Below are 24111 nucleotides of genomic sequence, written 5' to 3' on the forward strand. Positions count from 1 at the left end.
CTTTCAAATCAAGGGGCAACCTTTGCAACTACCAATTTCCCCAGATCACATTTTTTCTAAAGATAACATAACATCTGTAACCTTACATTTAAATTCATAGGTAAAACCATAAAGTGCATAAAAACGTAACAATCCTGGTCTGCAGTATTCTAACCTTCTTGTAATGCCTGGCTCATCCTGACTTCACCAGAAAAAGTAGGTATTCAGCACCTTCAGACCCTTAAATTTTGGGTTTCCCCCAATATTTCCTAATAATTAATTAGAACTAATGACTAAGGATTAAAAGCAGCTAATGCTTTTCTTTGGTTAATGTTTTCTAGTGAAAAACACTTTAATTGCTTGCTTACCATATAAAATCTTTTCCACATAAAATGGATCCAGGGCACAAAGGCCACTGTATTAGAAATGTAACATCTAAACGTAGTGGGTTTTTACCACTGCAGTTTACACAGAATACAGGTATAATCTAGTCCTTAAAACATTCAACGGATATTTTTGAACTAAAATATGGAAATACACAGCAGTGCAGGACTGGGAAGTATTGCCGCTCCCTGGGCTGGATTATTCACTCACCTACAACTTGGATCATTATTTATCTCAGGAGCAGGTAGATGGAATCTACCCACAGGATATTTATACCCACTTTCCACAGGTGTAAACAGGGGTGCAAGGTGCATGTCAGGAGAGAGTTAGCCCTACCCTGTTGGAGATCCCAGGCGTGGTGGGTTGACTGTGGCTGGCTGCCAGGCACCCACCCAGCTGCTCTCTCACTCCTCCGTCCTGTTGATATCAGGGCTAGGAACCATGTAATGACATAGACAGGTTCTCCTGTACCTACACAGGAGAAATCTAATCTCTATCAACCCAAAAAGGGTTTAGCTACTGCTAAAGGCTGTGGCACACACTACTGACAGCCACCAAAATCTTGGAGCTCTAGAGAAACATCTTCAAATCTCAAGTGGGATACAAGGTTAAGAGGACTATAAGGCACAAGATACAAGACTCACTGAAGAAATTATTTTAGTTTTACCAAACAGGAGACAACTGTATGCTAGTTAACAGTCATTTTACAGAAGGCAGACTAGTACTTCAGTATCTTGAATGCCTTTCTTCTTTCAAAGAGTACTAGTTTCCATTTCTTTCCCTTCTTCCTTTCTTGCCTCCTTTCTTCCCTTTCCTCTCATTCTCTTCTCTTCCCTCCTCCCCTCCCCTTGCTTCCCCTTCACGCTTCCCCTTCCCTGACTTAGGAAATGCCCAGAAAAAAGTATTGCACTAGAATAAAGGTAGCAAATATTTAGTACTTTCCTGGACATGTCAATGGAAACTTCTAAGAACACCGAATCATAGAATCGTTAAGGCTGGAAAAGACCCTTAAGATCATCGAGTCCAACTGCCAACCTATCACTGCCAAGTCCACCACTAAACCATATCCTCAGGCACCACGTCCACCCTTCTTTTAAATACCTCCAGGGATGGAGACTCCACCACCTCCCTGGGCAGCCTGTTCCAATGCCTGACAACCCTTTCGGTGAAGAAGTTTTTTCTAATGTCCAATCTAAACTTCCCCTGGCGCAGCTTGAGGCCATTTCCTCTCGTCCTATTGCTTGCTACTAGAGAGAAGGGTCCGACCCCCACCTCGCTACAACCTCCTTTCAGGTAGTTGCAGAGAGTGATACGGTCTCCCCTCAGCCTCCTCTTCTCCAGGCTAAAGAACCCCAGCTGCTCCTCGTAAGTCTTGTTCACGTGTCCAAAGAAGGGCAACAAAGTTGGTGAAGGGTCTAGAAAACATGTATACTTAAAAACAAAACAGAAAACACCTGTTAAAATTTACTCATTTCTTCCCCTCATAAAATACTGGAAATTCTGGAGAAACTGTTCTTTTGCCACCAATAACTTTTATCCTACTTCTCTTTGCAACACTACTGTGGGCAATGATGTTGTTGCCCTATGGGCTACAGAAGAAACTCTCATGTTTTTTCCTGCCTCTTATCATGTAAAGGGCTGGGTGCCATAGGGACAGTAAGCACCCCGGTTTCCACAGAGGATGACAAGAACTGCGAGTAACAGGCAGCTGTACTCAAACGCCTCCAAGGGATGCAAAAACCAACAGGACTGTTCGTGATACCAAAAAGTAGACATTTTCTCTAAGGTGTTAAGTATCTTCATTTTTTCCCCACAACTCCTAAAACACTAAAGGGGTTGCAACTCCCTCCTTAGCTTAGGCTGCTGGTTGAAATCCTGCTCTTCATCTGCAGACCTGCCTAAGTGTCTAAATATCCACAGCCTAAGACTGGAGTGCCAATGTTTATATTGGCTGTACACACAGATGAACTAGTAAGAAGTAGCTAGATGGGATTATAAAATCTCCGAATGCAGAGTCCCTCAGTTTTAACACTTGTTTGACCCATAAATATTGCAACGATGTAACTTTAACCATTTGGGTATTTCACTTACTAATTATGTTTTGTCTAACAGGAATTCAGTAATTCAGCAAAGAGGAGGCAGAATAATGGGTTAAACAACTTTGCAACTGCTCAGAAGGGATTTTATCCTGCAAGTCGCATCAAGAGGAACACTTGTCTATGCTGTCTTCAAGCCTGTGACTCTTCTCACTGAAATCAGTGTTACAATCATCTTTTCCTAATGAGCAACCCGTAGGCAGCGAAGGAGGGAAAGGAGAGCCCAAGAAAGAAGGACAAGAGAAGAAGGACAGGGTCCAGTCTAACATCTCAATCCTCCTTTCCAAAAAGAGGTAGTTTTATCATGGACAGCAACTGAAGCTGGCAGAGAAACGGAGAAGGAAATATAGTCCCAAAACACACTAATTAGTTCTAGGTATTTAAATGCCAACCCTTGGCGTACAAAGTTGTTTTCTCTGTAAAGCTGGACTGGAACGCCAAAGACCTTGAGCAAGTCACTTAGCCTTTGTGAGTAAGTTTTGTCTCTCCACATTCCCCTCCCTCTCTAAAAGAAAAGGTGAAGTGTTTCCTAAACTCAAAGGCTTTGTGAGGATAGCAAAAATTACAAGGGCCTTAGACAACACCTCGAAGCCAAACAAGTCCTGTAGTTAGAAAGAGTTAAAGCAACCAACACCACAACCAAATTTGTGAAGCTGCAATTAGCTGAATTATACAACCAATTTTCACTGAATATTCGAAGGTAAAGATTGCTTCATCTTTACCAAACTCTTTATTGTATAAAGTCCACATTCAACATTGTAAAAATTAATTTTATCCATCATTTTGATGCTACAAGGCTTTTTTCTCTGTATCCATGATAACGTATGCTAACGTGTTTCAGCTTTATGCAAATTTAACATATGTTGTCAGTGTGTCAAATCTTGCATATGTTTCTTCATGAAAATATGTCACGCATTCTTATCTTTTCAACAAAAGAATCCCAAGGGATTCAATACACTGCAGATTTACGCAGCTTTGCAATGAAACTTGGTAAAATTAAGTTTACAGGAGAGAATTATTATTTAGCAGGGCTACACATTAAGCACGCACATTCAGCAAATAGGGATCAGTGAATAACCTGTAGGATACATCCACTAGCTGAAGAAAGTTGAAAGGAAATTGTAACCGCACAACTACCGTCAGGTAAAATTTTATTAAAACCAAAGGCATCCGGTGCCTCCCTCGCGGGCTCCGGCTGCCCGCCCGCGCCTCGCCAGCCCGCCGGGTTCTCCAGTGCCCGAGACACCCGGCTGCCCCCCGCGCTTTACAACCCCACCCGGGAACACGCTTGCCGAGCCATCTGCCCGCGCTTCTCGCAGCCCCCTGAGCCCTCCCCACCGCCCTTTGCCCCCCGCGTTCGCCCTGCCCGAGCCCGCCCGCCCCTTGGGACACCCCGGGTTCCCCCCGGGTTCCCCCCCGGTTCCCGGCGCTGCCCACGCGGGTCCGGCGAGGGGCACAGCGGCGGGTGACCCACGCCCGGGGGACGCCTCGGAGAGGGTTTCCTCAACGGTTCCAAAGGCAAAACACCTGCCGGGGTTTAAAGAGCCGCCCCTCGCCGCGGCCCCGTCTCCGCACCTACCCGTCCCGTCGCCTGCCAGGTGAAGTTCATTGCGTGGATACCGACGGGGATGGCGGGCATCCTCTGCTGGGCTTTCCTGAAGTCGTGGGTGAACGGGGCCATCTTCCCCTCGGACACGATCAGAATATCCTCCTCGAAGCCTGCGAAAGGCAAAGGGGCGCGATGGGCGGCAGCCCCCCCACCCCAGCCCCGCCGCGGCAGCTGGTTTTGGGCGGGGGGGGGGGGGGAGCGTCCCCGCTTACCGATGAGGACCCGGGCTTGCTGGGCGTCGATCCACAGGTAGAGCGTGTCGGGCTGCCGCGGCGCGGCCCGCAGGCTGCAGAGGCTGAGGGCTCCGCAGAGCAGCGCGGCGCACAGCCGCCCCGCCGGGGCCATGCTCCGCGCCCGCGGCTCGCCGCCTGCCGCCGCCGCTCCCGCCGCGCCTGCCCTCTGCCGCGGGGCGGCCCCGGCGGCGGGGCGGGGGGGCGCGGGGCGGGGCGGGCTCGGGGGGGGGGGGGGGGCGCGGCGGCGGGAGCCGGGGCAGCCACGCACGGCGTCCCACGGGCGGGAGGGAGCTCGGCGCTTGCGAAGTCCTCCGGGCGTGCTCCTTCCCCTGCTGCGGAGGGCAGCCACGGGGAGGCAGTCAGCCACCCGATCCCCCAGTTTCCCCCCCTCCCCGCCCCGGGCGTCAGACGGCTGTGTCGGGACACGGTGCGTGACCGACACCTCCTCTGTCACGGAGGACGTGCCGTGGGGTCGCCGTGCCCGGCACATGCTGTGCACGAGGTGCCTCAGACCTGCGCTGCTCTCCCGGCATTCACCCGGCAGGGGCACCCTGGTCAGCAAGATGGCACCACCGCGGTGGTACCAAAGCATCGCCGAATAAACCCAGGTCTGCGCGAAGAAACTGCGTTTGGACATAGAGGTCACCCAGTGCACGAGGTGTTTTGGGGTTGGGGAAGCATCACTGAAACGGCACGTGGGGGCGGTTGGGTTGGGGGTCCCAGTGGGATCCAGCAAAGCCGGGCGAGGCACCCACCCGCACTGGCTGGCCAGGCCGCAGAGCGAGCCGTGGGCCCGGCGGTGCGGCAGGGACGGCTCTTCCCAGCTCTAGGGAACTGCGCGGTGAATCTGACGACGTGCTACAGGGAGAAAAGGCTTTTCACCTTGCATTTGCCCGAAGGTCTCAAGAACAGTGGAGACACTGGAAAACACAGAAGTGTTGTCGTTTACACAAAATCTGGAATTGGCTCAATATAGAAACTCAGTAAAGCTGAAAGAATTTTCTATTCAAAAAGTTATTTGGACAGAATCATGCCTTTTAAAGGAATAAAAAATATTGTTTCTAAATTTTCTGGATTCTTTCCGAAGAAAAGAACGCAAGCCTTTTTTTAAAAGCTAAAACTAAGCAGGATAGATAAAATTTGAGGAATCCCCCCAAGTTTCTGTCTGAAGGAGCTGGAGGGTATTTTCTGCCTGTGAATGCTCTTTGGATGCTACTGCGTTTCACCCTGTCCTGCTAGGGCGACTGCAGAAATTACCTCTGGATTAACTGCCTGAACAGAATTCTTCAGGTCATGGGAAACAGCATGAAGCCGGTCTTGCTTTTCCAGACAGATCTATTCGAGTGGAGTTTGCCACGTTAGCATACACACAGGGAAAAGGTACAGAGCTGTGTCATTATCATGCTCTTTCACATCCGGATTGCACAGCCAAACTGGTAACGGCGATTTTTTTTTTTTAAGCAAAAAGTTTATGGTTCAACACATGAAATAACCTTGCCCTCCCACTAACATGCCGTACTGTGAGTTTTCATGCATCTCCTTCTGAGGAAGGACAGGGAACTCCTTGAGCAAGTCCAGCGGAGAGCTGCCAAGATGATCAGGGCACTGGAGCATCTCCCATATGAGGAAAGGCTGCGACACCTGGGTTTGTTCAGCCTGGAGAAGACTGAGGGGGGATTTCATAAATACCTATAAATATCTAAAGGGTGGGTGTCAGGATGATGGGACTGGACCCTTTTCATTAGTGCCCAACGACAGGACAAGGGCAATGGGCACAAGTTGGAACACAGGAAGTTCCACCTAAGCATGAGAAAAAATGCCTTTCCTGTGGGGGTGCCAGAGCAGTGGCACAGGCTGCCCAGGGAGGCTGTGGAGTCTCCTTCCCTGGAGACATTCAAAACCCACCTGGACGCGTTCCTGTGCCCCCTGCTCTGGGTGTCCCTGCTCAAGCAGGGGGGTTGGACAAGATGATCTCCAGAGGTCCCTTCCAACCCCTACCATTCTGTGAATCTTCCTCCTCAGTCTATGGATCACGTTGCTAATCCTGTATCACTGTTCCTTTCCTCTCCCTTATTTCTGTCATTCTGTCTGCTCAGGATTTTATTATCAAATTTCCCAGAACAGCACGCATGTGTACCAGAGAGAAATACACATTTACATATTGTGTGTACATATATAAATGCATGCATTTGTCAATGCCCTGTAATTATGAAGCACAATGTGAAAACGCCATCCCTACAATTTCTACCTACAAGCACATGTATACAGAAGGCACCTGCACACCTCCCAACGCTTTCAGACACTTCTCCTTCCCAGCTTCACCGCACTTTACGGGTGGGGAGCCGGGACACAGGGCGGGAGCGCCTTGCACAGGTTCACCCGAGGAATGTATTTGCGGGCAAATGTAGGCTGGAATACGGTTCTCCTAAATCCTCAGGTAACTTGCCCAGCTGGAAAAGCTTAGGCTCCAAAAGCTGGAGGCAGCGCTACATACTCTAACAGAAAAGCCCCACCTCTAGATGCGTAGTGGATCACAGTGATTATTTATTATTTTTATTATTTACTATTTATTTTGTGTGAAATACGTTCGACCGGACACAGGTTCCTGCGCCTACCCGAACTGACTGCCTGCAGGGTTAGGAGGGGAGCTGTGGGTGAGGTTGCTCTCCAGTTCACGCTTCCAGCCCGCTGCTTTCACCCCGTCCCGCCCGCCCCGGGAGGGCCCCCGCCCCCCCCCGCCCCCGCGAGACACCGGGAGCCTGCCGGTGCGAGGGCGCCCTCTGCCGGCCGCGCCCGCTCCCTGCAGGCCCCGGGGCAGCGGCGGGACGGGCGGGCGGGAGCTGCTCCCTGCGGCGGGGGCTGCAGCAGCTCCCCCCTTCCTTCCTCGTGGAAATTTGCTCCTAATTGATTTGATTTTAGAGAGTAAAAAAATTTATATGTATGGTGTGTCCTCTGTGCGTGGGTGCATTTACATATATATATATATATATATATATACACACACACTGCGTCCAGCTCTGGAGCCCTCAGCACAAGAAGGACATGGACCTGTTGGAGCGGATCCAAAGGAGGGCCACAAAAATGACCAGGGGGCTGGCGCACCTCTCCTGTGAGGACAGGCTGAGAGAGTTGGGGTTGTTCAGCCCGGAGAAGAGAAGGCTGCGGGGAGACCTTATTGCGGCCTTTCAGTGCTTAAAGGGGGACAACAGCAAGGATGGGGGCAACCTCTTTAGCAAGTCCTGTTGTGACAGGACAAGGGGTGATGGTTTTAAACTGAAGGAGGGTAGATTTAGACTGGATATAAGGAAGAAATTTTTTACAATAAGCGTGGTGAAACCCTGCAACAGGTTGCCCAGAGAGGTGGTAGATGCCCCATCCCTGAAACATTCAAGGTCACGCTGGACAGGGCTCTGAGCAACCTGATCTAGTTGAAGATGTCCCAGCTCACTGCAGGGGGGTTGGACTAGATGACCTTTAAAGGTCCCTTCCAACCCAAAGCATTCTATGATGCTATGATTCTATTTTGATTTTAAGAATGAAACATGATTAATTTTTTTGTAGCTTCAAGCAATTTTAAGTTTGTGGCTAATGAGAAATGTAGTGGGGAAAAATAACATCTCAACTATAAAGCTTTTGGAAAGAGGTTAAAATGGGACCTTAATATAGGTAAGAATTTTGTAAATTCTAATACAATATTTTACATTGTTATTTATCACTTAAAGTGGCTTTCTTAAGATCTAGCAAAGAAAGGGAATTTAATTGCCAACTAATAACCCTGGAACATCACTTCTGGAACTGTGATGGTACAATATAAACACTCCCAAGTAAAAAATGCAGTTGCAATCAGCTTACTTTCTGCAGAAATAAGTAGTAAGTAGTGACTGAAATTAGTTCAATGGGTAGGTATTCATATCTACAGACTGTCCTAGCCCATGTACACCTCTGGATGTGTTTGCACACAATGTGTCTCTTTTCCAGTGACATCTGCCAAGGCTTCAGAGAGCCCTGCGTTAGTGCTGAGACTGGCCTGTTGTACTGCAGTGTCCGCTCTCCCGAGCTTCTCTCTGTTGTAGTATTGCACCACGATGAGGTTCACCGAGGACATGGCTTGCAAAGCCTGTGTTCATACTGCCTGCTTGCACTCAACGTGACGATCTAGGCAAAAGCTCGTTACATTTCTTCTTGATCCCTCATTTAAATGTCTCTCTTAACTTCCATGACATATTTCAGGGAATAACAGTCACTTTTTAAGAGAGTTGAGAGCACTATGGAGAGTGGATTGGAATATACTTGGAAAAGTGAACATTTTGTGGTTCTTTGTTTAATGAAATGGAAAACATAAATGAAAACAGAACTATTTTGTGAATGTGGCTTCAAGATCCACTAACTTTCACAGGAATGCATATATAGTGCATTTGGGGACTGCTCTGACATTCATTGCAACTGACAGCATCCCCCTGATGACAGCCTCGGAATGAATTAATGAATGGATGGTTTGAATGATGATATATCTAGGGAGGGATATGGAAGTCAGTGCCTGATGCCCTTTGATCATCAGTTATGAGCAATAGAAAAAGAGGGAGGAAAAGGCATAAATAATTACAGTAATGGGCACAAATATGGCCTGAGGTGATAATATTAATCCCAAAGATTATACATGCTGCTTCATCTCAGGTATACGGAAATAGTAAGTATTTTATTTATTTGTTTCTTTGTGGTGAACATTGGTAGATAATAAATAACACCCGCACAATTTAAATAAGGAAGGAGATGCCAAATTGCAACAGGACTTTAAGAAGTGCTCAGCCTTCACTGGGTTTATTCACTGAAGTGAATCACAGAATTCCTGCCAGTTTCAGCAGAAACAAAGTTTATTCATTGGGAATTAGATCCCCTTAAATTCTTCCTGGTTAGGCCAAAACGATGCAAGGCATTAAGAGCTGGCATGAAAAAAAAATCATAGAACTATATTTATTTGAAAAATCAGTTTTGCTGGAATTGGAATACATGAAGTTTCTGAAATTTCAAATGGGAAATCAAAGACTCCACCTTCAATTATTCTGAATATAACATTCTAATTACTTATTTTAGAACACAGTCTGTACAGTAGCATTAAAAGCTATGTTAAAGCATCACTCTGCATGTTGTAACATCACACACTCTAGAGAAGAGGTCTCTGGTTTTATATCATTTGTGATACATTTCACTATCTGTTCTGTTTCTTTTCCTACAATATTCTTGGCTCACCCATTGGAGAGAGAGGAATTGACCTGGATTTGAAGCAGGCTTGGTGCTGAAGAAGACAATTATTTTTAAAGCTGCTGCCTCATTTTTTGCTGAAGTTTGAAAGTTTAAAAGCAAATGAGACAGGAGTTTGCAGAAGTAAAAATTATCACATCGCTAAAGAAGTTAGAGAGAGATGTCCTTGTCCCTGTTTCTGTCACGTTCCTATGTGGCAATGGCCAAGTTACTTCATTCTTTTTCCCAGGTAGTCACCAATTTTTGTTCTTCATTTCTGGGTGCCTGACATCAGATCTTCAGTCTTCCCTGCAGAATCCCAGAATCCAGGCAGGTAATCCCAGACGTGGCGTAAAAATGTGCAATCCTGTCTTTAAAAAGGATAGCATAGCACAGATGATCAGGGCCAGAAGATGCAGAGTTTGGAGAAGATGAAATATCAGATAGGAATTGTTTGTTTTCTGCAACTGTATTATTAACTACCATCTTATGATGCATGAACACGTTACATGCATAATCTTCATTCTGGGAGTTTTAAAAGTTTTTGAATAACTGAATTTGCAATTTTTTAAATGCTGGGGGGGTGTGTTTTATAACTTGTGTACCATTTCTCAGCTTTTAAATAAGCAGATCTAACCTTTTAAAATGCAGTAGCAAATAAGCCCTGCTTTAATTAATTTTTAATTTTCAATATTTTAATAGAATATAGTAAATTTAGACTTTAATGGTTTCATTTTTAAAAGGATCAGTGCACACTAACTGTTTTACCAATTAATTCCAAAACTGATCATTGCTGTTAGCCTGAAGGCATCCGTTCCCAGCTCTTTCTCCGGGTGACATCACGTCTAACTTTGCTTTGAGTTGCAAGTTCCATTTCTGAAACTGATTTTGTGTTTGCCTGAGAGATGTGAATACTCATTTCAAAACTATCAGACCAAAGTAATTTTAAACAATTGAGAGTAAACCTTTTGTTTTCAGTTTTATTTAATTTCTAAAAATAATTTCTGTGCAAGTGTATTTTTAATTGTTTCAGTTTTCTCAAATCTTATTTTTTCCTTGAGAAAAAAAAATGGATATAATGAAAATTTTATGTCCTTAATGTCCCTTAACCAATTGAAAAACATACTAAACTAAACAGTTACGTTAGTTTAGTGTTAACATAATTTATTGTACTTTTCCTGTTTGTAAGATTAGCAATTGGGCTTATAAATTAATTTATCCAAGTTGCATTGAAATATTTAACTCTGCAATATTCTTGGAAATAATTAAAGGAAAACTTTGTATTGAAATATGTATATATAAAACAATTCTTCTGAATTTCCTTTTATTCCTTGCATTTATGAAAATGCTGTAGTACTTTTAAGTGGATGAAGAGCACACTACTGCCTCACCAACGTATTTTGTCCTGTGGTGCTTGAGAGAGGACGGAACATTGCCTGGAAATGGCAGCCTTAGCTTAGGCGGGTGGTCCAGGTTCTGGTGGCCCTTACTGGCGCTTCTGCAGAAGATGGAAAAATCCTATTTAATAGTGTCATACTGTTTACCAGGGTGGATTTCTGGGGTGATGCCAGGAGCAGGCGTTTGCCCCACTTTCATGGGAAGAAAGCTTGCTGAGGGGATGCTCCGGTCCCGGACTTGGGCACTGCTTGCAGGCAGGCAGCACTAGCTGGAGCACCAGGACGCCTGCCCGCAGCGTGGGCCCTGGCCACTGCAGGGGCTCACCTTTGAGGAGCGCTGGAGGCTGCCAGGAGGCTGCCACGCTGGTCCAGGCACTGCTTTTAGCCTATCCTCAGACACAAGGAATTCCAGAGTCCAGCTGGCTATGCTGGGGGCAAAGAGGAAATCTCCCAGTTTTGAATTGCCTTTTTTTTTTTTACCATGAGCATTCCCTTGGTTTGCACACTAAGGAAACCCTTATCCTTCTGCTCTCCACTGCTTAGTGCTATTATATAAATATAATATGTATATTATCATGACTCGAGTTGCTTGTCCCTTCCCTACAGTGCACATCCTTGCTTTCTCTTCCACGTTCCTGGTCTTCTTCCCTTTCTCTGGCTTTTTGTTATCTTTGCAATACTCTCTTCAGAGATATGTTGGCAAGTGCCGTTCACTGGCCACGCCACTGACTTTTCTTAAGAACACTGTTTTATTTTTTAGCTTGGCTTCCTATGAAAATAACATCTATAAAAAGTTCTCAATGTCTGTGAACTGATTAGTTGATTTTCACCAATTTTGACAGATAATTATAGGTCTCAAAGTGTATTTAATATCTTATTGCAGGTAGTTAGTAGTCGAGCAGGAAAAAAAGAGACATCCTCTAAATGTCCTGTCTGTGACAGAAGTGCAGTCTGTCCTCACACGTTATCACATACAATAGAATTACTTTGCCCTAGATGTCCCCAAATGCGGAGGGAACTTCAGTTGAAGAGTACACCTTCTCAGATAGAAAATCCATCAGTCATGAGATGCCAACTGTAGTAATCTAGTCTGTATTAGATGCAGTACCCTCTGAGATTGCTAGTACTGTTCATTATCCCATTTCTGCATAAATTAACTTTCTTTTAGCTCTTTTTCAACATTCACAGTTACTTACATCTGTTTGGGACAAATCTTCTTATATCTTATTAAGAGGTACAGGGAATTATTTTTTCCACTCTAGTGGACATAGTTTTACACTAAGCAACACTGAATTTAGTGGGGTTTTAGAGAGAAAGCTAGAAGATCTTAGCAAAGTAAAAAATAAAGGGGAAGAAGGAGAGAAGAGTGGATGCAATTAAGTTTCTACCTTAGAAATGACAGAGAACATGAGTAAAAGCTGACAGAAATTCATCCTTTACAAAGTTATGCTTGTATTGTACCACACAAAGCAATCTCTTTTATCTGAGTTAGTTACCTGCAATACCAGCTTCAGAGGGTTTAACATCTACATCTGTCGCAGGAGATAATGGGCAGATTTGGTAAATATTGCTCACTGAAAAGGAATGAAATGTATGAGCTGTATGATTTGTTGCTGAATGTGGCTGCCCACAAAGGCTTCGATGCATATGTCATACACTGGAGATTAAAAGCTCAAATTCTGCGACTATGGGATCATGCAAGCTTCTTTGATAACTGATCAAGTGGTCTGTGACTTGCCTAGCAAGAGAACTTCAAGTGCTTACAGAATCAAAGTTAAAACTAAAGATATCATTACAATTTCGCACAGAAATAATACAAAAGCACATTAAAATGTTCTAGGAACATTCTTGGAAAACTATAACCAATGTCTGAAAAGACCATCAGAGTAACAGTGCCTTAGGAGCGGAAAGATAATATGTACGTTGTCCATCCTGTGGTAGGGAAGAACAGACATGGAAGGGATTATAGATGCCATAGCATGAAATAATGCCTCGCATATGTTAAAGAATATGTGAATTGTAAAGCGGGAAAAAAATCACTTTGGGCCATATGTTCCCCTCTGGCATTAAACTGCATGGGAGAACAAAATAATCCAAAAATCATGTGATTTTTGAAGCACAGCCATTCAACCGTGTTCTCCTGCTGCCTTTGTACATTACACAGGGCAGGATCCAGACATGCTATATGAGAAGCTACACAATACTTTGAATAGTGCTAAAGAAAAGGGAGCATGGCCCCATTCATCTCCCAATTCAAACCTTCCCCATGCTGGAACTGGCAAGGAGACAGAAGAGCAAGGGTGGGCAGGGAAGGGATCCTGATACTCAGTTCAGAGTTTCGGTACAATATGAGTCAGGCACGCGGGATGCCATCCTAGCCTAAAGGCAGTGGTAAAACTGCCGTTGACCTAACAGGGCCAGAATTTCTGTCTCATTATATATCTTCAACGCCCCCATCTTCCTGGAACGACTGTGCAGCTGCTGCTGAGGCATCGCCCTGGGCCCCCGTGCCGCTGTACGGCACATCAGAACATCAAATGGCTCATGTTCAGAGCGGGACTGCCTGGACCCTGCATTTCATGTGTGTGGATTTTAGATGGTGTCAGGAGGATGACACTGTGGGGAGCTGCTTGTTTGTCAGCAATGCCTTTCCTGTCTCTGTTTTTTAAAAAAACCACAGCCTATTGGCCATGTTTTTACAGAAAAGGGAATACAGTTACTTTTCTCCTTGAAGCAAAACCACTTGGATTCTTTAGTTTTGCTGCTTTCCTTACTACGCAGCCAGAGAGATGGGAGCACACACATGAGAAACCCAGGAGGAGTGCTTTTTAGGAGCCCCATTCAAAATCCAGGTGTTAGCAGAAGATAGGACACGTGGCAGCTCTGCTTACACGACAAGTAGGCAAAGGTATACTGACGTGTCTCAATACAAGGGAAGCTGTGTAGCACAACATCATTTAGAAGTAAGTGAAGTATATTGAGCTATAGATAAAGCTAGATGGAGGAAAAAATTAACACACTGGAGTGATCTGAAACAACAAAGAACTATACCGTGAAAATCATGAACTTCTAATTAGGGCCTCTTACATTCTCTGATAGTGGAATATTCCTTCCCCAGCAAATTATTTTCTGCCACAGAAGTTTTAATTTCTCTGTTCCCTGGGCCATTCATGTGCGACATTTTGTTTCTAATGGCTAATGTTTATTACACTTGCTAAGCTTAATTTCTTGCACATGAGGGACTAAAATCTTTGTGGCCTTTCAGCTGCCTCAGGATGGGGCTGACTAAGGTGGGTTTCATGTGGGAGTGAGTACAGAGAACCAAAACATCTGGACTGAGGGCAAAGGCTTTCCAGTCCCTTTGGTAGTGAAGGGTAAAGGAGCTGAGGAACTGAACACCAAGGGTTGTAGTCCTTGACATGCAGGCAAGAAAGCCGAAAGAAGAAATGCAGTAACAGATGTAGAAGGACAGGGTGTTGGCAAATTCAAAAACTATGAGAGGATCCAATCAGCAAAAGAATATGACATGCCTGGCATTAAACACAATAATTACAAACTTTTTAAATTGCATTAAAGTTCTTCCATATTTACTCTGACACATCTGAAAGTTTTCTAATTAAAATAGGGTATTCTGAGAAAATAAGAAAATTCTGAATCTCTGCAGAAGACTGGTGCTGTTTTTTTACTGAAAGCAGTAGCCACACCAGAGAACTTTTGGGTTCGTGCCTACGGCAGGTAGTGACAGTGGGTGCTGGAGTGAGATACAAAAGGACTACACTGCTTAGAAAGCTCAACACTAGGATTTCTCTTTGTCATATTAATTCCTGGAGATGGAGGTTTGCTCAATAGCCAGGACCCAGAAATATTTTTACACGTGTGGCAGACTGTAGAGAATGAAAAAGAGTCTGTTTGTTTCCAAACTACACAGGCAGCACGTGAAGCAGAGTGAGAACAGCAGCCTTGTAGCATGTTAGTTAATAGGTTAATGATGTCCTTTACACACAGCGTGTTCTTGAATTGCATAGTTCACGTAGTACTGAGTACCACACAGTGAGTACCAAACAGGCGAAGCAGAGTGGGTATGCTAAGACAAATCCAATACAGAAACTCACAGAAGGAAGAGATTCAGTGAAGGGAATGATGGAGTATCTGGAATTTGTATGTATCCTCAGCAATCTGTTCATTACATAAGTTACAGCACTACAGCATTACCAGATGTCAGAAGGAGAAGAAATAATGTGAGATTATGGAAAAGCTGAAAGTAAAATATGAATTCTGAGAGCAACAGATGGATAATGAGAGCGTTAAAATGTATACATTATCTACAACATGTATTTAGAGACTTTTGTCTGGCATGAGTTCTTCAGAAAATCCTAATGACAGACTCAGATAGATTTAAAAGCGCCCAGACTTCCACAGTTAACAGAGTGAATGAGAGAACTTGTACAGCTAACACAATGTCAATATGAATGATGTAAAATGATATAAAAAATGCTGAACTGTGTATAGTCAAATGTTTCCTAGCCGAAGGAGCAAGGAGTAATAGGTCCTACAGCATGGCTTCAGTAAATGGTAATTTAAATAGGAAATGCTCCAGAGAGTCAGTAAAATAGCCATGGAAAGCAGAGATATGTTATAAAAGAAAGCTAAAACCAAATTACAAGGCAGTGATATAAAATAAATGTCATAGCATCATGCAAAATATATGGAAGCAATTGAAGCAACTACTGTCTTCATGGAACAATCCAGCATCATATATATATTTATATTCTTTCAGATGACCAAAATAGGTCCAGATGTATCTAAGAATTGGCATGGAGTTGTCCTTGAGCTGAGGATAAAGAAGCATGGAAAATTTGCCTGGGTAAGAGCAAAAGCAAAATTATGTTTAAGACCTATTGGATATTGTCTTTATTGAGATTGCACAATATTCTGAATGACAGAGGGTTTAAAACATTTTAAAAATAAATTTGAAACACAATTTCTAAACTACCTATGTTCAGTTGCATATGTAAAATGTAGATTTAAGCATTAATTTGAAGGTACCATCTTGGTCAATATAAGATACAGCTGGCTAACTGGCTGTTTGTAGATTTTCATATGGTTATAACAAATAGCAGGTGTTCGCTAGGTTGCAAATGTGCATGTATGATATTGAAAACTTTGCTTGAAAACTAATTACAGCTATTATAGATCTTAGCTGGAAAAATTTCCGACCTATATTTTTCTAGATGGTGTTCCAATTAATTTCATTTAGATTTGTGAATGATTAGCTTTTCTAAAAACTGGGCTTACGCACATCTGAACTTCGACACTTGGAAGATAAGGAATATATTACAAAAGGCTCATCTGAAAACTTTGCTTTGCCCATCTTCCCCATTTTACTTCTTGAAGTTTGTAGAAGAGTTAATTGATTTTCCCTGTGTACCAACCCACAAAGTAAGGCCTGTACTCCTTTTTGTCCTCTTAGAGCGCTTTACCTCAACTGCTATATGTTTTCTTGTTTCTGCTGTAAACAAGGTTGTTGACTTTAAAATTATAATCTTCCTTTTATGATCTAACATGTTCTCATTCGGTTCTTCTATCTGTGCCTGTTTCAGCACACCTTTAAGGGTCTAGTAATACATGCCTACCTTGTTTCTACTTATATTATGATAGCTTTTTAATTCACTTAGTCACATACTGCTTTTTTTCATCCAGGTTGAGTAGTGAACTGTCATTTCATTTTTTGCCTGACTGACTGCAGCACAGATAATTTTCTTTTAGCACATCTTCTGTTTGTTTATAGCATATAATAGATGTAATCCGGCATTTAATTCATTAACATGATTTTGCTATGTAATTTGCAGCTTTATTATCTCTAACAAGAATACCATTCACAGTAACAAAGACATCATTCTCCAAAAAATCCAGTAAGAATAGGACAAAAGGTGGGCTGGGAAGAGCACTGGAATAGAATTCCTGCTTCGCTCTTCTATAACATTTTCCATCTTCATTCTTAAAGGACTTTTACAAAGATGAATCATTATTTCCAGTTGCCTATGGGAGAAACTGAGTCACCTGAAGAGGAAGTGATTTGCCACACAGTAAGTCAGTGGCAGAGCCAAGAGCAAAGAACAAGGCTCTTCATTTGCCCTCATGACATTAACTCAGTTTACAGCTCTGCCACAGTCATCTTTATGACCTTAGGTGAGTCATTTGGGTAATTTGCTCTGCTAACACTGAAGTGCATGTTTAATTTCAGCTTTTTTTTTTAAGATCACAGCTGGCTGAAAACCCTCCACAAGTACCTCAGCCATATACCTGGATGGTTCGTTCTTTCCCACAGGTTCTTTGCATGGGAGAATTTTTTGTTCAGCACAGTTATATTACATAATATTTTATTTTTCCTGCTGTGTTTATTTTTGACTCAGAACTTTTCACACAGATTAATTTTAGCCAGGGGAAACCTGTGTCCATAGATGCTAGAAAGCTGTAAGTTAGAGGAGCCTCTATTCTGTCGCTCAGAGGGTATATTACCTGTGTGCTACAGGCCCCCAATCCTTCAGCTTTGCAAACACTGTTTTCCTTTTCCATAGACATCTGGAGCACAACTGTCGGCACTCCAGATGAAGTCATGGTGTGGATGAGAGTTGACTCCTCTACCTACTGCTCCCTACACAGCATGGATAAATAGCAGAAAAAACCCCCCTTCTTTCCCCTGCCCTATGTCATCCCATATGCATGTAGAGCTCCTCCAAACACTTCTTCTAGGATTTCTTGTAAGAACACCTCTGCACTGTCGTATAAAGCCTCATGTGGTATGAAGCAGTCATTTCAGTATTTGGCTTTTAATTTGTTGTGTATTTTGTTATTACTACTTTCAGCTGTTCCCCCTGTTTTCTTCCATTCCTTTTACCTTTCTTAATTTTTTATACTCTTTCTTCTATTTCTACTGTGTCTCTGTTTAATTTCTATGAGGTTTTTTCCCTTTTTATGTTTCTTTTCCACAAGAAAAGTGAGATGTTCCACCCTGGCCCAACTCACCATAGAGGCATGGAGAGGTGAGTTGGAGAGCTGGCAGAAAGTGTTGCTCTTGTCTGGCTATGCAGGGAGAAGACTAGGGGTTTGCTGCTGCAAGGATTTCCCAGAAGTGATATTGGAGCTGATCCAACAGTTTACAGTAAAAGGATGGCAGTTCTAATGAAAGTTCAGAAAGGTGAAGGCCATCTTTTTTCAGGTCAGGTACAATAACCAAGAACAGCTTGTCAGATGTGTTTCTGGTCTGAGAAATTAAATAACACCTTTGGACAGGATGCTACACAGTACACCCTGGACTTGAAGGATCTAGCCTTCGTATGAAGTCCGACATATAAGAGGAGAGGCAGATCTCTGGCCTGTAATGATCATGCGGAATTAAGGAACAAAAGGCCACATAACTGGAGGACATTATTGTGGGGCCAGGGCGTCAGTTTCTTGGCATCCCTACCTCCATTCTCTAACCAAGATGCTCAGCATGTCAACAAAGCAGCCCGGCTCTGAAGAACACTTCGCTTACATTTGGCTCAGCCTAAGTGGAGGAATAGGGGGAGAATGTGTATTGGGGTTGTAGCCACCTTCTCCTGAGCAGAAGGCAGGCGCCTTACACACCTTTCAAAATGTTAAAACCTGGCCCTCTCTGCCAGGCACTGCCCATGTTCCCTGCTGAGTGACCACGCATACTGAGGTCACCACCTTTGAAGGATGAATGTAGCACACTGTTGGACTTGCCTCCATGACTTACCCCATGGAGCAGAAGCTGAAGCAATGGGGCAGAAGCCATTAGCAGTTTGGGGAAGACAGCTAAGCAGTGGTGAAGGAAAACTTTCAATGCATCATCCTCACAGAGGGGAACCAAGTGCAACGATGACATCTACATGTGTTAGACAAGCGGGGTGTGTGGTGCATGCTAGAGACTCCCATGATGAGTGACACAGAAGCGTTGGTTCAGGTAGGACCAAGCTGCTTTTAAATGGAGATGTGGGTAGCCTACTGGTAGGCCAGAAATGGGTTGTTGTTAACACTCCCTAAATGTGTTTGATTTTTATGAGAGAAAACGAAGTTCCAGAAATGTGGCACGTACTTTGAGTAGGAAATGGTAGTCCTTAGGGCCAGTGGGACTTTGTTCCCATTGTCAGTGAGTGGTTCTTGTCGAAGTTCTTCCTTCTTCTACGGGAGACATTTTCTTTGTAAATGGAGTTACTGACAGTGGAAATTACACAGCTTAAGGAAATCTTTTGAATATGCCAGGTCCACACCACTGAGCACTAGCAACAAAAAGATTAATTCAGTACTCAGTAAGAAGCTGAGAGCAGGGGGGACTGAGACGCTTGCTGAGATGTGCAAGTGCTTTCCGTAGGAACACGGGATTTTCTAAAGGTTGCTGGCTTCCTACTTATGTATCTTGCCTGCAGTTCAGGTGGGAGGCAAGGGAGGCAAGTGTGTACTCAAGAGACAGGGATTATCTTCTCTTATGTTTGCACAGTGCCAGGTACCAGAGAGCAATGAAACTGGCTCAGGTCTCCAAGTGCTAAACAAGCATAGATAGTAATACCAATAACTGTTTGGAACACGGTGAATTTAGTGTTTTGCAGCAGCCAAATGACATGGACGGAAAGCAGAATGGTGGGCCTATTGAGAAATTATTTGATTTGATTAATTTTGTCTATTTTATGTATTTATACTCTGCTTATTCATTGAATAAACTGAAATTAGAGCTTTGTGGCAGAAGAAATGCATTACACAATTAGCCTTAAATGAAAATGTAAAATGTAAACTTCATTTTTTCTGTTCCATGAATGATGGTTCTTCTAAACTTTATTAGATGAATGAAATAAACCTAAGTTTTCAAGACACTAGCCTTGAATCAAAGTCAGGGATATAACTGTAAACAGTGAGCTCTTTGTGGCTATGTCTACACTGCTCTTCACATTGCTGGCAAACACTACCAAGGTCCCAGGGTACAGTGCCATGTCTACACCCATATTAAAGGTTGTTTAGGACATCACAAAAAAATCTCATCAGGTATATTCAACACGTCTGCATCCTGCATGGTGCTCATAGGTATTTCCTTAAGTAAAGAAAGGTACAGGAATGCAGGAAATGAGGCATCTCCACGTTTTCAGGATTCTGTGGATTCCAGACAGATGGGATCCCTTCCGAGTATTCTCCTGTGATTAAGGATGTATCTCTAGTTTTAATCATTCCTTAGGCCTTGAAACTATTTGCAAGGGATACTTAATAATAGGAAAGTAGAGGCTCAAAAGCCAGAATAGTGTATTGCCACAAGCTTCGGCTACAACTGTGCTGGTAGGGTACTAGACATACATAGAAGTACCTCTGCCAATTCTGGGTGGCAAATATATATTTTATGTAGCCAGAGGTTCTCTATGTTAAGAGTAGTGAACCAATACGAAAAATACTCTGCCTGACTACCAAGCTCAGTTTCACTTTTTCCTTTTCAAATTTAAACAAAAAACCCTGGATGTAATCTACTGCAATGCTTTAGAGAATGAACTACACAACTGGTTTGTTACCCACTAAGAACTGTCTATTACAGCATGCAGTAGCCTTCTAGCAGCAATTACTCTGAGACAAACGGTAACAGGGCAAGAATGTTTTAGGGACCAACAGCTGAGTGACATTTTGATACTGTCCTGCTTATGAGATTTATCCATTCTGTCTGAATAACTTCAGCATGGGTCTCTCAACTGTTCATCTGCACTCATGATTTCATACATCTGCCGCTCTGTAACTACAATGTTTCTGCTAGCTTCCCAAAAAAGAGGCTGGAAGGTAAAAATTGACTACCATAATAAACATCAGCTTTTAGCCACTAATATTTCTTGTTTTATTCCTAAAGCCCTTATCTCTATTGTTGGGGTTTTTTCCTATTAGTTTTTTTTCTTATTATTTCTTTGTCATACTTTGTCATAAAATCTCTTGTCTTCTGATAGCTAGCATTCTTCTTTAAGCTCAGTTTCTGGGGAGTTGGACAGCTTGGGTTCAGGTTTTAAAATAAATATACCTAGCCATTCTGGTTTCTGAGAAAAGAACTGAACACAAAAGCAAATTTTAGTGAAAGGCTTATACGTAAATAAACTGTCCTTTCTACGTAAATACAGATTTTTAAGCCAGTCTTAAGGATTTGGAGTGCTGCTTTGTGGATTTTTTTTCAACATACAGAGTCAGCAGTAATGCCTCCAACAGTCCCATTAAAATGGCCAGTGCCCAGGAACGCCGACATAATGAAGAAAGCCAGGAATTATATGACCTGATCAGGGATGAACACCCAACTGAGAATACGCTGTTCTATGGATCAGTTATATGTTATACAAAAGGCAAAGTATTAACTGAAGGAGGGGATTCTGTTGCTTTATGAAGTCTCAGACTTATGAAGTAAGACAGTTCACTTTTAGTGACAAGAACTACACAGTCATACCAAGTCATCACACTCTTTGTGGGTGTGGAACTACTGCGGGACACTTGGGCAAGAACTGTAATCTGGAAACACGTGGCCTCTTCACAGGACAGAGGATATCTAGTGCACTATGCTCACGCTGTTGCAATATGCACACAGTCCAGCATCACATGGGAAGCGTGAGCATTAGATGCCTTGCAGGTGCCCACATCTTAGCCACAAATAAGCAGCAATGCAAAGGCAAGAAGTGGCATAAGCCTTCTGAACATTAATAGGGTGCCCTCAGGAAAGAAAAGCGTATCAGAAAAAGACGTACCAGCAAAACATGCAGGCTCACGTGCAGAATGGCACGGTCAACACATAAACAAATGGTACGTGTTATTACCACTACCCCACCGTTAACTTTAACAAAGATGGATTCACTCTCATTACAAAAACTTGCACGGAAGTTGTAAGGAGGACAAATAAGAACTTAAAAGAGGGGTGTGCAAGTGAGTCTGTTCACACAGAACTAGCACGGTGGCAGCAACTGCAATATTTAAAAATTAGTTTTCTGAGTAAAAAGCCCATTCCGTTTTACAAACAGAAAGTTATTTCATGTTCATCATGTAGTATTTGCAACAACTCAATAAAACAGAGTAAATGTGTTTAAAAATAGAGTAATACAGTTTGTTTTTGTAGTGAAGAGTGATTTCTTCCTATGCATGCTGTCTTAGGAGTAACTGTACTAGTTCTTGGAGTTCTGTGATTCTGTGACAAGTTCCACTTTTATTAAAAAAGAAAGGAAAAGCACATTCCTACTCTTCATTAACATTCACATTCATTAACATCCCATTCCTCGGAACGTGAATGTGATTTGAGCACACTTTAAGGCTCAAAATCAAAAGGTAACTAGAAAGACACCAGCATTTAAAATACTGTGAGTTTTACAAGAGGATCGTATTTCTTTTAGATGTGATTCATGATTTCTAAATGCTTCAGGTATGGAACAGTGAGTTGTACAGAGACCGGGTTGCATTAGTTGCTAGAGAAAGTTGCAGTAAGAGACATGCTAACCCTAGAAAGGCAACCGTCATTTATAGATTCCAAGTACTTACAAAAATGCAATCTTGGAATCGGGAAAGAAAGGTAAACAAGGTATTAAGATACAGCTTCAAATCCCAGTCCAACGAGGTTGACAGAAATGTGGTTTCTAACTTCCAGAAGAACACCATTTCACCCAGTGGAAGAACTGGCAGTTTCCTGAGAACACCAGTCCTTTAAGGATGAGAAGGAAAATATAAAACAAAATGTCTGATTCAGAAACCAACAGCCACATTTTTCCTGATGAAGAACAGTCTCCACACTCCTGCAGTCAACATTTACCCTTAAAAAGTATCTACTTAAAAATTCACTAAGTGGAGGTATTAATACTAATGATAATACTAATGAGATATTGATATTATTAATACTAATGTACACTATCAAAGAAATGCGGAGATTTTGGATTGGTAGTGGAAGTATCCTTACTTCAGTATCAACCAGCAGACATATTTTGGAAATATTTCAAAATATTTTGGCACACAGCTTTTAAAGGATGACTTGGAATACACAGACTTTTCTGTCAGCTGTTCTGCATATCTACATGCTATAGTTCTGCAGGAGATGATTCAATAGTTAACAATTTATAGTATTTACTGCCCTCCTGCTTCTAAGTAAACAGGTTTATAAACTAACTCATGCCCTTGCTGTAATAAACAGACAGAACACGTGAGCCGTGTTGGTAAGATCACACGATCTTAAACTCTTGTAGGACTGCATACATTCTTCTAACATAAGGAAAGTACCCAAGCAGGCGTTAGCCAGGAGTGCGTTTGTCAGAATGGTATCAGGTCTGGGGCTGACTGCTGTTGATTTGGCCAGTGTCATAGGTGGCCGGAGGTAAGCACTGAACCTGGGGAGGCATATTCAAACACCTATCCCAAATAGCTGGTGGAAGGTGTGGGTTGCTTCTCACTGAGGAGGACGAGTGGAATGTCAGAAGCATTTCTCATGGCATTTGGGATATCAGTTATCTACTATAGATTGGGAGATAGGTCAGAGCAGGTACATTTACGTTAGCAGTCCAATGTGCAACAGAGTTCACGCTGAGTGTAATCTTCCTTGCAGCTCCAGTGCACGGTACTGCTGTATGTGAAATGGTTCCTCTGCCAGGAAAACAAGGAGGGGGCTGTGCACAGTGGTGCCACATAGGGCACACCAGTAATATAGACTCGTCTAGTGCTTCCCAGCCTCAGCAGAGTTGTGTTAAAGGAGGCTTGGATGAACAATAGGGAGGGTTCTGCGTTCCCAGCTGTGGCTGCTCAGACATGGAGGCTGGGGTACTGGAGCTAATCATCACCATTCATCTTCATCATCACCACCGTCATAATGAAAGATGACTTCAAGCCACTCTTCTAGGTCTGTAGACTTGGCTTTATCACTGCTGCCTCACAGCTACCTTAACTCCTGCTCTGCAAATGTTCCTCAATAACAAGATTAGCAACTTCAGTTTTGACATTAGCAGGGCATATCCACACTATCCTCACTGCAGCAGACTGTGAGGGGGACACGTACAACTGTTCCTGCAGTTGGATCTTGTTTCTGGACTGTTTCTGCACATGGTGTTATAAGGCCAGTCTGAGTTAGGTCAAATTGGAAGCTCAGCCTCCTGTACTTATGTGATAAGCAGTAGGTAAGCCCAGGGTTTTGTCATTCA

The 24111-nt window shown here is 43.2% G+C and overlaps 1 protein-coding gene across 1 annotated transcript in view; it reads right to left on the reverse strand.

Annotated features, from left to right (window-relative positions):
* The window catches only part of WIF1 (WNT inhibitory factor 1), a 46209-nt gene extending 41730 nt beyond the window's left edge, over positions 1-4479 (reverse strand). The window contains exons 1-2 of the mRNA XM_064448777.1: positions 4281-4479; positions 4039-4178 (exon numbers count right to left, since the gene is read on the reverse strand). Of these exons, the coding sequence (XP_064304847.1) occupies positions 4039-4178; positions 4281-4413 (273 nt within the window). The 5' untranslated portion in view covers positions 4414-4479. The remainder of the gene's footprint in view (positions 1-4038; positions 4179-4280) is intronic.
* Between the last annotated feature and the right edge of the window lie 19632 nt (positions 4480-24111).

The sequence above is a fragment of the Phalacrocorax carbo genome, chromosome 1 (genome assembly GCF_963921805.1).
Source record: "Phalacrocorax carbo chromosome 1, bPhaCar2.1, whole genome shotgun sequence".
Lineage (NCBI taxonomy): Eukaryota > Metazoa > Chordata > Aves > Suliformes > Phalacrocoracidae > Phalacrocorax > Phalacrocorax carbo.